Source organism: Alosa alosa, chromosome 23 (assembly GCF_017589495.1).
Source record: "Alosa alosa isolate M-15738 ecotype Scorff River chromosome 23, AALO_Geno_1.1, whole genome shotgun sequence".
Classification (NCBI taxonomy): Eukaryota; Metazoa; Chordata; class Actinopteri; order Clupeiformes; family Clupeidae; genus Alosa; species Alosa alosa.
In genome coordinates, this window is record NC_063211.1 from 29332080 (window position 1) to 29349474 (window position 17395).

The following is a 17395-nucleotide window of genomic DNA, read 5'->3' on the forward strand; positions in this document are numbered from 1 at the left end:
CAGTAAGCCTACCTCCATGTCCCAGTGTGTCTGTTCAAATCTTTGGAGGGGTTACGCTGAGTTTGTACTACAGTAGATCATGTCTTTGATACAATTATGTGATTCAAAACATTTTGTCTGATGTTCCATTACTTATAAATGCTGACAAAGCTGAGAGGTGATATATTAGCTGTCATGTTGTCAATTTGTAAAACTAAACTCTTTCGTACACACACACACCCAAAGACGACAGCTAAAACCAGTTACAGAGTCTAAAAGATCCGACATGATAGGATATTTAAGCAATATGACATGAGTGGGAGTGGGATTGGTAAAGGATATTCCCACGGCTGTAATTCGGATGTAACACGGCTATTCTGATCCATAATTGGAAAATTTTATTCAATTTGCGGAGTGATTACTAGCTGTAAAAAACCTTGAGAGGGGTTGTGCTGGATAATTGCCACTGGTGATGACTCATGGAATGCCTCTCGTCCAAACAGAAATTAATAAATAGTTTGACCGGATCTAACTGTTGTATTATAAATCTCAAAGGATGTTTTATATATTCATTATTGGGTCGATTTGCTTACGCTGATACCGTAAGCGGCAGATTTGAGATTCAACACAATTTAAATAATCCACCACCAGTATGTGTTCATCTAATCCTACCTTTGAGACTTGCTAAAAACAGCTATTCTGATCCACAGCACACTTACCTGCACCAGGTAAAGTTCCATCTGTTTCACTGGTGCGCTTGACAAACATATGTATCGTAAACGTGCTAATTACCAACCATCTCGTTTGAAAATTCTTAAAACAATGTTTTTTAATACTTCAAAATAACATTTGATAAATGAACCTTACATTTTTCAGTAGCCATAGGTGTGTAGATTTGAACAAAATCTAGTTTGGTTCTTACCGGGGCTTTTACTGCCTGAAATATCCGATTTTGTTTAGCACGCTCGGAGTTCAGTTTTGGGCTGGTGGGTGCTTATTCCCAACCTTTCTCAGGTACATGAACGGTTAGCCCGAGCTCCAAGCAGATTTGTACATGCAGCCTTACAACACTGTTTACAGCTCTTCGAGTCTCGGTAAAATGTAATTTTTGGTACATAGCTAATTTAGATAAACTTATGACACATGACAAACTTGTGACACATACACGTAAGAGGTTGGACATACGTGACTGTTGGTAATATGTGACGTTCCGGTAATTCTGGGAAAGTGTTGACTTAAGATGGATCTCATCATAATGCATAGCTTTAACACAGGACCCTCTCGGCATCAATGAAAATATAAATGCTTGCATAAAGAATTGTATGACATTAAAAGATACACAATAATGATCAGACATATTTATATCATTTACCGATAAGTCAGTGACTTCTATCCCTCTAGAGATGACTAGATTCAGGGTGTTGCCAAGCTTCTTGGCGTTTTATGCCACCAGTGTTGTCTTCAAGGTAGCGCTGCCTGGAAGGCACTAGGGTTAGGCATGGGTTAAGGTTAGGGTTGGGGTTACAGTAGGTTTAGGATTAGGGGCCTTTAAGTCAGAGGTGGCAGCGCTGCCTGGAAGACAACGTAGGGGGCATAGAACACCATTGAGCGTGTTGCCAAGGTTGTGGGTAGACCCCATAACATGTAAATGTAAATCCCATCAGTGGATTAGTGAAACACACAGAGCACACATTGAGCACACAGTGAGGTGAAGCACACACACTAACCCGGAGCAGTGAGCTGCCTTGCTACAGTGACACACGGGGAGAAGTGAGGGGTTAGGTGCCTTGCTCAAGGGCACTTCAGCTGTGGATGTGGGAGAGCAGTGCTCAACCACTTCCCCCGCCCACATTTTTCCTACTGGTCAGGGATCGAACCAGCAACCCTTCGGTTTCAAGACTGAAGCCCCAACCAGTAGGCCATGGCTGCCCCACATGCTGCTTTAAAATGCTGCTTTAGCTCTAAGCTGTGCAAAACATTAAGGAACTTACTGGATATACTCGAAGGAAGATAAATTGCCAAAGTTGACTCTAGTGCATTTTTTTTTATTAGTGCATATATTTATTTGAGAAAATGGTGGCAATTTCACCCCCTAGTTTACCCTGCCTACTGTAATTGAGTGGAAGATATTATAATTTGGGGGACAGGTTTCAACAAGAACAGCTGCACTGTCTGAAGTTAGCCAGGTTTCAACAAGAAACAGAAATAAAAAACAATAATTGATTGCAAAGGTTTTAGTAGTAAGACTGCATATATTTAGTAGACCCATGTTAGCTAAATATGATGAGGTATGGAAAGAATATTTGTTAGGTTTGTAGTAGTACAATTGGCTTTTCTTTTCGCTGTACGTTGGGCAGAAATCAACGTTGGAATAGAATTTTAAGCATATGTCATGCTTTTACATGAAGGAGCTTAGGGCTGTGTTCTTCTGTGTTCAAACCGTTTTCTCTCGCAGCACTACAAACTTTCAAACACAGATTTTGTTTACCGTGCTCGGAGTTTGCAGAGACAGTAAAAGAGGGAGTTTGGTGCTGGGCTGGTGGGTGTCCTATTTCCGCCCACTCACTCGGCACATCAACGGTTAGACCGAGAATTCTCGTTGTGAGTTCGCCACTGGAGCTCCAAGCGGTTTTGTACATGCAGTGCCATTTTATCTTTCTGGTGTCATATGTGGATGTGGCAATATTTTCTAAGTGTCATAAAGCAATCATTTTAAGATCCAAACGTCCCAAATATCCCAAAACTGGATCGAGAATATGAGCGTTCATGATGTAAGACTTTTGAATTATACGCTGAAATCATTACTGTAGAATGTAAGATTGTGCATCACGTTCTCCACAGAAAAAAAATCTTCTAGGGTGTTTAAATAATGCTGCAGTGGAAAACAAATACAAGTAGTAAGGCTAACATGTGATAACTTATAACAGCACTTTAAAGAAAGGCCAAGTTATTTTGCCTGTAACTGCAAGACTGCATCTAATTTGTTGAGATTGGGGCTGTTTTAATGAGTCCAAGTGTGTTGTACAAATTATTGTTAATACAAAATGGTATTACAATAAGCAAATACAAGAACAGGAGGAAAGAACACTAAATTCAACGGGACTCATTCACCAACCGTTCTAAGACATTTATTCTTAAAACCCACGTACGCAGCTTTTACGAAGATTCTGAGACTTACCAATGTTTTCTTGTTCTTAGGTAGGAACAGAATCTACGAACACTCAAGAGCACTCTTGCGTACATTTGAGAACTGACTTGTTTGTGCAAAATAAACGGTTATTGCATTTTCATCATTTCTGCAGGTGTAAAATATAATAAAATATATAGTTGTCATTCTATCATTTATGATATTTTTGAATAAAAATATTAGATTTTTTTTAAATTAAATAAATTAACTATTTCACAAAGCATTAGGGTATTTTAAAGGTATACTATGCAGTTTTATGTATTTCTGACGACTCTAGAGCTCCCCATAGAGTCGTAATATAATTATATTTTACTTTGTCGTTGTAAATAGCCTACTTCTTGTGGCTTGTTCCCCCTGTGTACAATGACAATTGTTTTTAATAAAGGAAGCTACGCGTTTTATGTACACAACTCTTGGGCGCATTCTGCCACTGGCTTAAGCACCTTTTCAGCTCCAGAGGGCTGTATTAAGGTCAAGCGCCACTACAAGGTGAAACAGCATATTGCTCGATGTCTGCAGTAGGCCTAGTTCTAAATACATGTAGGTTACACAGAATGTTACAAATTAACATTACAGTATCAAATTTGGTGCTTAATATGCTGATACGGCTTCATCTTTTCCCCCGTTAGTGTCACACGGTGGCACATTTCCCGACATTACCTTATCCACAAGGCTACATTGTTAAATAGCGAAAACCCCGTTGCCTTTTTTTTCTCTTCCCCTCTCCTCATGTTATGCTGTATTCTTCCTCAACGCCCTGTCTCCCTGTCCTGTCTACCCCCCTTGTCATATTATATGTATGTTTGTGTAATGTATGGACAGGTTGATGGTTCATTTCGCTGGTTACTTTGTGACTATGTGACAATAAAGGCCTACTACTACTACTATACCCCCCGTCACCCACTTTGGATATTGAAGCTTACCGACTGCGCATCTTCAGTTTTAACTTGACGTGAAGTCATAATCCTAAAGTATAGCCTACTTTGTTTGAATCTGTCCATTTCTTTCCAACTTGACCAAAGTCATCCATATATTTGCACAGATGTCTGCACTATTGTCGAGCAGCATAGTTTATATTCTCCTGTCTCTTTATTCATTTGTAATGGAGGCTGGTATTGTTATGCCAGTCTCTCTACTGTATTCAAAACTGCAGGTGTTACGGTAGGTTTCCACACAGCGAAACACCTCGTGAATTTCGGCCAGTGAAATTTCACCTCGGGGGCGTGACAGCCAAACCTCTAACCTTTTGACTGCAGTGTCTAGCCAGTGGTGGGAAGCTAGCTAATTAGGCTAATCAGCTAGTTCAAACGTTTAAGTACTTAATGAAGATATCCAGGGGTCTTTATGCCTCGACTAAGTTGATGTTGCCTATAAACAACAATTCATGTTCATAGAAACAACAAGGTCAATAAGACATAATATATTTCATACCTGTGTTGCAGCATGTAGCCTAGCTGTCTAGCTAGGTTTACAATGCAATCCAATGTCCGAACATACTAGCAGTTCACTTGTCAGCTAGCTAAAAAGTTTGAATGTTTAAACTAACATATATAGTGGTCTATTTAGTGGTGTATGTGCTCTGACTAAGTTTGTGTGGCATATAAACCGCAATTCGTGTTGATACAAGTGCCAATGTTCGTGTAGAAACATTTTAATCACATACAAATTTTCATGTTACAACTCAAGTAGTCTCCGCCATCTTGGTCAGACTTTTTTGTAACTCCCGCCACCAAACACAAACACGCGGACCTGATTGGTTCTCGAATGGTCTAAAAAGTTAAACTTTTGCCAACTTTGTTTCGCCTGCCTCGGCGATTCGCTCTCATTTCGCCCAACTAGGGTGAATTTTGTCTCCATTCAACCTCAATGAGAGCGACGCGAAATTTCGGTGTGTGGAAACCCACCGTAAGTCTACAGCTTCGTTAGCATAGATAAATTGATATTATGAGAAGCAGCTGCCATTGAAATTTTCTTTCTCAACAGTGAATTTTTAAATTATGAATCTACACAGCTCAATCACGTCTTGACTCTTTATAAACAAACCTCAAAACAAAAGTGAAATTTCATAGAGTCAATTCTTTGTTAGGCTATATGATGACACACCTAGGCTGTTTTTATTTTAAATAAATCATACCTTTCATAAGGCCGCCTTGATTTTGAACTTGCTCGCTGTGGGTGTGACAGGGTTGTGTATCGTTTGGGTTTTATCCGATTCTGGTGCTAAATTAATACTTTTGTATGTCAAGTGCCAATGCCAAAACGGTGCCTGAACCAGTACTTTGTTTTTACAATAAAAATCCACATTGTTATCCAATGTCGTTACTACCATCTGCACCAGTTACGTATTGGCAATGGGTTTTGGTGCCCAACCCTAGACAGAAGAGGGAATGGGAGAATATGCGGAACTCAAAAGTGCGTAACTGAAGCGCGCGTTTAGTGTACAATATATGGTAGAAATAAAAGCTGGTGCCTCAGCCTTAATTTGTTTTCACAAGACCCTGTAGTATCGTGCCCTTTTATGGGGATTGACAGGATGTTTACCTATGTTAATTAAGAATTGGTACAACCTGTCAACTTAAGAAATGGGATTCAGCATGATAAGAATGAAACATTTCTGAGGTTTAAGAACACCTTCATGAATCTGCTTAAGAGATTTTGTGGGACCTTCTGAAGAACAAAGTAATTTCTTAGGTGAATGAGGCCTAATGACTTTAACCTTTGGAATGTAAGAACTCAATTGACCTGTTGCTAAGTGCCACCCTAGAACACAGATGAGCAATGGCAGTACAGCCTCAACAGATTCTGACATCAGTTCGAACAACTCCATAGGAAACAACAGGGAGGAAGCATAATATTACAAATTAATGGTTATTTATGGAGTTTATTTCCTCAAAAAACCCAGACGGATAACAATGGTCAAACGTTGTGCATGGGGGACGTGTAATACCGATAGCCGGTAACCCGAGTGGCTAGTAAACGGGGTATATTTCATCAACAGTAGCCTACAGGACGTCTCTCGCATTTGCAACAGCTCGACGTAATGTAGGCTACTAGGCCAACAACGTGGGCACAGTAACCAGGTTCCCTGTTAAATCCCAAGATGAAAATGCTCATTAGCCAACTACTATATTCTTACTACATTGAATGTTAATGTAGCCTAACACTCAGTCTCAATCTTCAACTAGCTAGCTAGCTAGCATTAACGTCAGTGGTTTTTGCACGGTGATCTGGCTACTCGCCTCCACTTTAAGCGTGTCACCTTGTATACATTTTAAAGTTTTGAATATACCCCTCCATATCATAATTAAGTCCCTTTTGATTGATAACTGGTTTAATTTCCTCCAGAAGCAATCAAAACGTCCTCAAAGCCTGCTTTCATATACTATCAGCTGCCATTCTCCATAATGTATTTCTAATCAAGTCTGGTATGTTTGTCCGAGTTTCACACTATAACAATGGGGGCGGGGCTTAGCGACAGGTCAATTACAAGTTTAGTTTTGTCCAATCTGATGCATCAAGACATTTTAACATTTACTAGCCAGTCCTGTTTTCGGTAAGTATTATGACTACCTTCCAATTGCCAAGGGATTGGTTTTAGATCTAAAAGTATCTGTCTTACAGTAATGGTTTGTTGATGTAGTAGAAACAACTCAATCAAGTGAAAACCTCTTCATTCACATACTACAGAGACATTAAAAAGACCAAAAAGTGATTTTCATTTCAACATCCGATTCTGAAATGATAGTAGACAAATAACAAGATGGATAAGTTGTTTCAAGGTTTAAGGAGTTTGTAAATAGCAGTGTACAAAGCACACATTTGAAAATGGGTTTATTGTACATACCACTGAACTGAACAAAATGCATTTCATTTCAACTGTAATAAAGCATGCAAGAAACACAATAAAGCTAACGACCAATTAAGAAAACATCACAATATGGATATCTATGGAAGAAAAAAAAATACTCAACATTACAATGCGGGGTTTATAATAGTAAAATGTATTCACAGTTGTCTTTGGGTGCTTCAGGGCACTTCAAAATGACGTAGGGTTGCAAGGGTGGCTCATGCTAAACTTCCTGATGAGTATTAGGCACATAAAAAAGCAAACAAAGATTGTACAACATGGGCCAAGCTTGATGTACCGCAGTAGGACAACAACACAGAGAAATATGACCCCATTCCCCACCCCATAGTGAAAACCTGGGTATGTACAAGAATTTAACAAAACAAAAAAACGGAAAAATATTGTGGGCAATAATTATATAAAATTTAAAATCTACGGCGTTTGTTGTTGGGGCCATCAAAGTTGCCTCCAACTGGGTTTCCTCGGCCAAAAGCACCTGGTCCCCCAACCCCACCTATTGCACCAGCCCCTCCAACCACTGCTTGCTGCTGCTGCTGGGGTGAGTCCACCCCTGGCCGTCCGCCCATGGGGGACACCATCTGAGGAGGACCACCCTGGGGGAACCGCTCATTGCGCTACATTTATAGTGCCAGCCAGGGTCCAGTTGATTGATTTTATGATTGGTGTAAAGGTCAAGAGTAGATGAGAGTTCCAAATGGTCATATCATATGTTTGCAGAGTTGGTGTGTCCAGTTTATTTGTTTAAAAAGATGTTCCCAAGTGTTGAGGATAGTCAAAGGCAGTAGAGTCGCCATCAGAAGTAATCAAGGGAGGAAAAGATAATTAAATTAGTTACAAGAACATGAGGCTTCTCTGGAGTCAAAATGATAACACTGACAATTTTAAGGGCTTAATAGAAGACAGTGGTGCCAAACATACTAGAAGGTCCACAAAGGTAATTTGGTATTGGGTGATGTAAAATCTCAACCAAATTTCTGGCATGTTTCCACACCACTGATGCCGAGAAAAAAAAGATTTTCCACAGTGCTCTATAAAAAGAACAGAGGAGTCATTTGTCAAGACTGCATGTGCACAATAGCTGACTGACAAACTTTAACACAAGGCTCTTTCAGAGCTATGCATCATGCATAAAATAAACCCCCAAATGTGCATGCATTGTCAAGGTAACAAGTTTTTCATAACAGTCATAATATACCAGTACAGTGCTGGTGATCACTGATAGTGCTAGCTGTTGGCTGTGAATATTTCATTTCTTTAGATGGTTATCGACAGCATGTATGTTTACATCTTTAGATGGTTATCGACAGCATACATGTTCTTATTATACTTAAAGGGATATTCCACCATTTGGGGAAATACACTCATTTTCCACCTCCCCTCGAGTTAAACTGTTGAGTTTTACCTTTCCCCAGTTGATCCAGCCGTTTTCTGAGTCTGACAGTAACACTTTTAGCTCCAGCTCATTGAATCAGATTAGACCGTTAGCTTATAGGAGAGATGCTAACGGTCTAATCTGATTCAATGAGCTGGAGCTAAAAGTAAAAATGAGCAGCGTTAATGTCACCGCCTGACAATCAGTCAGCCTGGTGGAAGCCCATGTCGCTTTGAATTAAAGCATCTGCAAAATACCAGTCGACTTAAGTTATATGTGTCCTCACAATAGTATATGATATATAATTGTGGTATGATACATACAACAATATTTTGCATTGAAGCATTATGCTGTTTGTAAATCTCCCATTATCCAAAACCAGAAACAGCCTATTCTTGTTCTAAAGGAAGATACTGCGATGTTGGCAAATGACTCCTCAAAATGCACAGAGGTAACAAATGCAAATAATATTGTACAATGTATACAATGCAAAATGCTATTTATTCAGTTTTATGTTAGTTAAACTCCTGTAAACCTATAGACATTGCAAGATATACTGGAATATTTTGAGTAAAGACAAAAAATAAAGTAGTATATTGAAGCACAGGCACACACAGACACACCCTAAATCTTTTTCTTTCTTTTTTTTGGGGGTTCTTATTCCATTCCACAATTACACCTATGTTTAATGGATTTGTTGAAAATATAAACAGCTTTGGAAAAAATTAAGAGACCTTGTATATACACACACACACAAACACACACACACAAACACACCAGTGGCAGTTGCTGCTCTTTGGAATAGGGGAAGCTCTGATAAAAATGGCCAATTATCAATTATTAAATTAATATTATTAAGGTGTCATATTGTTCTTTGGGGGCAAAAGTTATCCCGAAAGCCAGATTAGAACAAACATTATAGAGTTCTGAGACATGGCAGCTGGCTTTGCTACATTTTACCAGTTCACTTTGTGGGCAGTTTAAATAGGCTATTTGGCAGCCTACTAGAGTTCAATTAACACCATCAATTGGCTTTTAAAAAAAATATTAGCATAAGTAAACATTAGCATAATGTAGCCAGGCTACACAGTTATATAACTAGCTGGCTGGCTACAACTTAGCTTAAATAGACAACTGAAACAAAAGCAAGTCAAACTCAGTAACTCGATATTTATGTTTCAATTTTGGGGCGTTTGTCAAATAAACATCCATCTTTTCTGCACTGAGATCAGCCCACTCTGTAGTGCCACTGAAAGTCCAGTGAAGCCGAGTGTCTATGGGGTTTTTGATGGATCGTGTTGTCACAGCAATGTAATTTGGGCGGGAAGTGACGATACATGACCGGCGAAACCTTATTGCTGAACAAACTAACCATGAAGTTGAACACATTTTTAACATGTTCTAGTTGGAATAGTAGGCTAATGTAATACAGTAGTATTTGATGAAATTTTCTGTGATATTTTAAAGGAAGCTGAGCTTTCCCCTGTAGTCTTAAAAGCAATCGCCTCTGACACACACACACACACACACGTAGGGGGGGCTATGCAATCCGTACATTTTTAAAGCTGCAGTTGGCAAGTCTGACAGATTGAGGGGATGGCCAAAATTTTTAATGTTTCAACTCTCATGCCCCTCCCCCACTACAACACCAACAATAACAGTCTCCATCAGTCTCCGTTCTAAACTGATCCTTTCCTGTCTGCCAAGATACATTCAAACTACCCCCATAACTACCCCCATAACAGTCATATTTGAAGGCAGCATTTATGTATCCTCATAATTCTGTGTGGCTGCTCACTCATTCAACTGCAAAATGGCAACAAAGATGTCAGACCAAATGCTGCTTACAATGTTTTATTATCTGCTTACCAAGCAAATTATTTCTTTGGCTTTTTCTTGCTTACGTTTTCTGAAACTATCCAATAGATTGCCTATGTCCCGCCCTTTGCAGTTGACCACAATGGGACAAATTTTCATGTAAAGGAAGTTGCGGTTTGACTTGTAACTACTGAATTACAGCATTGTGAAAGTTCGTAATTACAACGACTACAAACCCATCAATCGCACAAGTGACGTTAGCTTGAAGCTGCTATATGAAGGTAAAGGATGTCTTTAAGAGCTAATACAGTTTACGAGTTAAGTTAAGATGTGTTCATTTCCACAGGGTTAATATGTCAATTTAACTATAATCTACTAGACTGACAGATTTAACTGTATCTTACTCTAAAAATGGTAAAATCGGTAGGGCACATGGTACACACAAACACACACACACACATTACAAATTGCATAGAAGACTTGGTTTGAGATCAAACTTGTACTCAAATACTTTACCATCACTCCATTATCAGGCATCAGTGGTGTTCCCTCAGGCCCCATGGCTCCACCCCGGCCCGGCATCCCCATACCCAGCATTTGAGAGGGCGCCTGGTTACCACCCGCAGCTGCACCAGAGTTATAAGCATCTACGCAAGATAATGCATGGCGGATTTTGACTTGACTTGGCCACCAATTCAAGAGTAATAAATCAGGTGAGAAAATGCATTGCGAGAGTGTGTTCAATGATTGGATAGGCTGAGTGAGGCATCACAGCATAGTTAACAATAGACTTAGTGAAGATGGTTTGGGACAAAAATCCACTGAATATCATCCAATTTTAATTTTTTGTTATATTTGAGACTGCACAGCACCTTTTTGGCATGTTGATGACTAAAATATAGAAGGGACAGACATGTACAGGTAGATATAGAAGAGAGAACAATCACATAACATTTTCTGGCAAGAATAGATTTCAAGCCTATGCAAAAATGTCATGAGAAAAAAACTGATCGATAGCCCGGGAGTTCATATGTATCCACAGCTGCATAAATTAGCAGAACAACTGCAGCCAGCATCAAAGTCTACGGTACTAATGGCTCTCAAGTCTCACGCATCGACTGTGTGAGACACACGTCTTTGCATACCCAGAATGTAATGCTACAATTCGATTATTAAATACAAGTTGAACTGAAGACGGAATCCGTTCATTTTGTAGGCTACAGTTTGCTGGTTAGCCTACACATACAGATAACCTGGGCTAAGCATAGTGTTTCAAAGTGAGACAATGCTCTACATCAAAACGAGCTACGTTCAAATTCATGTTGGCATGGAATGTTTTATTTGTCAAAGAATAACTGAACGACCAAACTCACTAGCCTACTACGCACGCCTGTTAGAGACATACTGAAACTAAGTAACTTAAACAATAAAACTGAGAAGGAGGGGATAATAACCTACTGTTAAATTGCATAAAACACATAAGCTACAAAAGTGAATAAACATGGCCTTATCACCACATAACCCTAATGGACTAATTATTTGTTTGAGATGTTTGAGTTTGATTGAGTCTGTTTAAAAAATGTTTTACCATCCACTGTTCATATGTTTATACTTTAGGAATGGAGAGGGGTTTGTATTGTGTTAAAAAACATTCTCAATGTATAAATTGACCGTTAGCAAAAGCCACGCTCCCATAGTTATTGTTGCTATGCCCGTCAAACTCAGACCAGAGTTGACTAGAACTTCAATGGTAGCTGTAAGACTGTCTGTAAAAATTACAGCCGAAGAGGCTCTTTTAGAGAGTCACAGACCTGATTTCATTTGGAATCCATCGAAAGACTCCAGTATGACATGGAGACACATGTATAAAAATGTATAGCTAGCTTTGTTGGGTGACAAACGGGAGGCGAGTGTAATTCACTGATATTAATATCTCTGTGCTAGATAGACTTGCATGCATGTTGGGGTACTACATTTAACAATTATTTACAACCAGCTTTTCAAAATAACAGTTGCAATGTGCAATTTTAACAAAGACCATACAAACTATACAACACTATACAAATATTTAAAAATATTTGTGCTAAAAAGTGCTAAACAACATCAACTGCAACAAGAAAACAACAACTGCAACAAGAACATTGAATTAATGTGTGCAATTTTAACAAACACTATACAAACTATACAACACTTGCACTGCAAAAGAAAGTGCAAAACATTTTCAAAATGTGCAAAAAAACAATTCAAGGACTTATGGTAATTGCACTCTACAAGTGGACCGTTTATGCTTATTTTCCTGCAGACTGTCAGACTGTTGCCCTGCAGCCTGTTCCGCAAGTCTGTTTTGATCTATACATGGAGAGAGTGAATAAAGTTTAGATTATTTTCTACATTTGTGTAATATTTACAATTTTGAATTAGAATGTTTGGTGAACGATGATAGATAGTGCGATGACATTCATACCCGTCCTCAAATTATTGCCGTGATTCTATTTAGCCCATAGCCGGGCCTCGGATAATAGCCGGGGATGTGGCCGATTTGGACAAATAAAGGCTGGCCCCCAAATACAAGCCGGGGTAATAATTGCCTACCAGTAGGGATATCAGTCCACAAGCAATAGAAGACATTGTTTTGATTTAACTCCATGAAATAAAAGAGCTCTTCTTAATATTTTATATTGTTGATTGGTTTAATACTGTTGCCAATGTCGTTGTCCTACACCATGGGTCTCCACACGTCGCTCTAAATATACCAGTCGCTTGCCGCCCCCTTCGAATGCCTTCTACTTAATCAACGCACCAGACTGGTAGCGCGACAACGTGACGTCAAAATGACGTAGATCTTGCTGGCGCGCCAGGATTGAAGGCAGGTAGCGCGAGGTAGCACACCACTCATTTTTTTTCAGACAAGCGCGACAAGGCGGAAACAGGAAGAGGGACTAGTTCGAGGGCAAGTTGCAGTGTTTTGTTACAGTCGTGAATTTTTAATAGTTTGCTGGATAAGTTAACAAAGTTACCAGTGAGAGTTGCAACACATGGAATTAAGAGGAACAAATAGAAACGATTTATTTTCAAACAAAGGATATCTATTAAGGCCTAAACAAAATCTCTTTTCACTTCAGGAAATTACACAAACTCAGCCAGCTGCTAGCTAGCTAGCCAGCTAACTAAACTGTTTAAATTCTTAAAATTTCCCTCGGGAAAGTATCTATCTATATATCCATCCATCCATCCATCCATCCATCTATCTATGCACACACCTTGAAAACTAGATGATAATGATGATGGTAGTTTGAAGTACCATCACAGAGGCTAGCTAGGTAGCTACTAGTGTTTCTTACTGCAGCTTCTTCAGCTGTGTAACGTAGTTAGCGTTAGTCGTTATTGCAACTAGTGTCGCGACCACCACGCGCGAGTATAAATGGTTACGGCGTTTCTGTGACGTCACATTGTCGCGCTACTGGTCGGGTGCATCGAGTATGTGGGACGTTTAAGCTTGCCAGAGGCTGAAGCAGTAGGCTACTACATTTAAACACAATTGTTGCCGCGAGGCATTGAAGCCTACAAATTTAATTTTAAAAAAATCATTAATTTAGGCTACCGTGGGCCTACTTGGCTACGGAATAAGGTTTCCACTACAGCACAGCGCACGTTCAATGAATGAATGAAAGCGACTGCCTGTCTCGCAATAAACAGCGGGAGGAAATCCCGACACTCTTTCAACTCCATAAAACTTAAATGTGAACCACCCCCCTGCTTTTGATAACCTACCGGTATGCCGCTCCAAACAAAACGCATGTCTCACAATAAAACGCATGTAAGAAATAAATACCTGCCCCAGATAAAGGCCTGTGCTTTGCACTGCCTAAATAAAAGAACCCAGACATAAATTGAGGATTAATCAGCCATTTAAACGTGCCATTCTTCCAATTCATGGCACGTTTTTTATTATAATTTTTTTTAAATGTGTTCTGCAGTACACAGTACAGAGTAACACGGCGGATATCGCTCATATACATTTTTTTTTTTGACAATGTAAAGTATAAGTATAAGTATATATACTCTTCTGATCCCGTGAGGTCTCTGCATTTATCCCAATCCCCAAATTAGTGAAACACACAGCACACAGTGAGGTGAAGCACACACTAATCCCGGCGCAGTGAGCTGCCTGCTACAACAGCAGCGCTCAGGGAGCAGTGAGGGGTTAGGTGCCTTGCTCAAGGGCAGTTCAGCCATGCCTACTGGTCAGGGTTCGAACCGGCAACAAGTCCTAAGTGCTAACCAGTAGGCCATGGCTGCCCCTAAAGGCAGCAGGCATGTGTTGTTCAGGTGACCACCTTAGCTGCAAAGTGCTGCGGGAAACCCTGAGGTGTTATGGATTCAGTTAGGGTAAGGTACCGAAAAAAGTACCGTTGAATACTGACACCAATACCAATATTGGTTCTAATGGGATAGGTACCCAACCCTATAGCCTACTGGCTGAGACATTAATCAATGTTTATGATTTTGCATTAATTCACAAAACCAACAAGAGCAATTAGGCAACTGCAGAACAGTAATTGGGGACAAAGGCAAAAAATGCATTAAGAAGGGCAACACATCTAACAGCTTTTCACAACACAGGAAATGCAATGCTTATTTGAGTAATTATTAATCTATGGCAAAAGAGTTGTAGGAATTCTTATTTCAGCCAATGGAGTTGTACTGAAGTCAACAATTATGAATGATGGAAGCAGCATATTAACCAAAAGTCATATATGAGCCTTTCAATTAAGTTAAAAAGTTTGTACAATAACCAAACAAACAAAAAATGCATGACTTAGCAACAAAAACACAACATTAATACTGTAATGAGAAATCGGGGTGATGAAATCGATACTTCAAGGTAATATGCTACTGTATTTACAGCACAAAACAAAATAATGAATGCTTCCAAACCCCCTATGCCTGTATTGTCTACAGCAGTGATCCCCAAACTACGGCCCACAGGCCGGATACGGCCCGCCACCTCATTTTGGGTGGCCCCCAAAACATGTCTGTGGTATATAGCATCTGGCCCGCACGGGAGTATGACATCAAATTATAACCTCCGTAATTTCCCCTATTCATTCTCTATGGAGAGTCTTAACAGTACACGTGTTTTTGTCCACTGGTGGTTGTTTTGGCGCTGTTTCGCGTTTACCATCGAAAACGGAGTGAAATGTAGGCCTACCTGCAAACAATGTAAGAGGCCTATACTGACTGCATCAGTGCTCAAAGTATTCTAAAAGTTTATCAATTAATTGTTAATAACTAACTTCTATTCAGGTCATATTTCTGGGACTTCCTGGGATAATTATTTCTTTTTTTTTTATTCACTCGTTCAAATGTTCATCCAAATTCACAATTCACAAAGTTCTCATCAGGTGAGTGAAAGTTAGAATGGTGGTCATTCCAGATGTTTTTGCCAGCACTTGTTCACAACTTGAGCTGTGTATGCAAAGACACAGAGTTCAGAGTTCACACATTTTAGATAAAATATACTTTTGGGAATGCTAAAGTTTTTTTATTAGTATTATTTCATTTGAGCATTAAGCATACATTTTGCATGGAATGATGGCAATATAAACACAGCTAACAATGGTATTAAATTGCAGTAGCCTCTGTCTGTCTGTCTGTCTGTCTATGTAATGGAATATTCAACTAAGGTAGACTGTTGTTGTTCACAGCACTAAGCTATTTATGGTTACTGATATACTCCGAGTCTCTGGCCCTCTCTTAGAGCCAGGCATAGTGAGCTGGCCCTCGGAAGAAAAAGTTTGGTGACCACTGGTCTACAGCATGTGCATCCCTTGAGGTGTTTTTGAGGTGTGGTGTTTGTGTGACAAAAGGATATTTTGTGTTCTGCTTCAGTATTAGCCACATTAGCAAGATAGTAAGACAATGAGCACACAATAAGTTATTTCTGAAAGATGTAGACAAACCCACAGAAGGATGTGTCACTGTTACAGACCAAGATCAAATAAAGAGCCTAATCTCTGAGTCACATTCACATAGTCATGCACACACACACACAGACAAGGTTTTAAACATTTGCACAGACATACAGTTGTCTGATGGACTACCTCAAGTTAAACCATAATATCCATGCATTTTGATTACACATTTCCTCTCAGGTGGTGTGCAGTCCCAAGTGCATAGTGAATCATCTCAACAAAAAAACAGTGTGCCTCAATCAGCCTCACCTTAATGCCATGACATCTTTATGACCCTACCTCCCATATTAATTCCTCCTCGAGGGCCCATTTCATTCATTCTCATTTCTTGTTCCCTCTGGAAGTGAAGAAAAGGTGTTCAAACGGTAAGAATTGTGGATACAATTTAAGTGGTACGGGTCATATAAACCTTCAAGTGCAATTGTATCTTGGGATATTGGACTACTTTTTTGGACTAATTTCCTGTCCCAATGAAAATCTTGGGCCTAAAATATATAGTCAACATGACTTTTCAATATTTGCCCAATTAATAAGAACTGGAATATTCTATTACATATTAAACAAATGGGGAGAAAAATGTTTGCCGTCATCAGAGGCAATTACACAATTCAAGTCCAACATGTCAATCGACATGACAGAGCCACAACAAGGCCCCTAATGCAGGCTGGATTCACATCCCACTCCAAATTGACCATTCTGTTCCTGCAGTGAACACATTGATATGCAAAGTCTGTTCAATGTGTCACACATTCATAAACACACACAAACAAACTACCCAAATAATAATAACAATAATAATAGTAATAAAAAATAAATAAAAAAAAAACAGTAGTGGCTGGGCAGTATGACGATATTCTGGTGGTTTCACAGAATGGTATGTCAGAGCATATCTGGCTTGTGTTATAATCAATCATGTGACATATGTGAAGAATTACCCACATTTGCAAGCTACGTAGCATTGCTTATTTTGGGCTACTATTAGCAATGTCAATATAAATGCAGATTGTGAGATCCGTGCTTATAGCTACAGTAGTGCATTCAAGTGTTGTAGCAAAACCTATCCCAAAGTGGAATTCAACTGTCAACTTCATGATGCATCCTGTTATATAAACACAACCCATTTCAGTTTCTGTGATTTTTTTTTGTGATGTTTTGTGTCATTTTTGTCACTGCATGACAAATGAATACCTTATGCA

General features: G+C 39.3%; 1 protein-coding gene across 1 annotated transcript in view; it reads right to left on the reverse strand.

Annotated features, from left to right (window-relative positions):
• Nucleotides 1-6980: 6980 nt before the first annotated feature.
• pspc1 (paraspeckle component 1) overlaps nucleotides 6981-17395 on the reverse strand; it is a 38636-nt gene continuing 28221 nt past the window's right edge. The window contains 3 exon segments of the mRNA XM_048234705.1: nucleotides 6981-7648; nucleotides 10741-10871; nucleotides 16479-16536. Of these exon segments, the coding sequence (XP_048090662.1) occupies nucleotides 7439-7648; nucleotides 10741-10871; nucleotides 16479-16536 (399 nt within the window). The 3' untranslated portion in view covers nucleotides 6981-7438.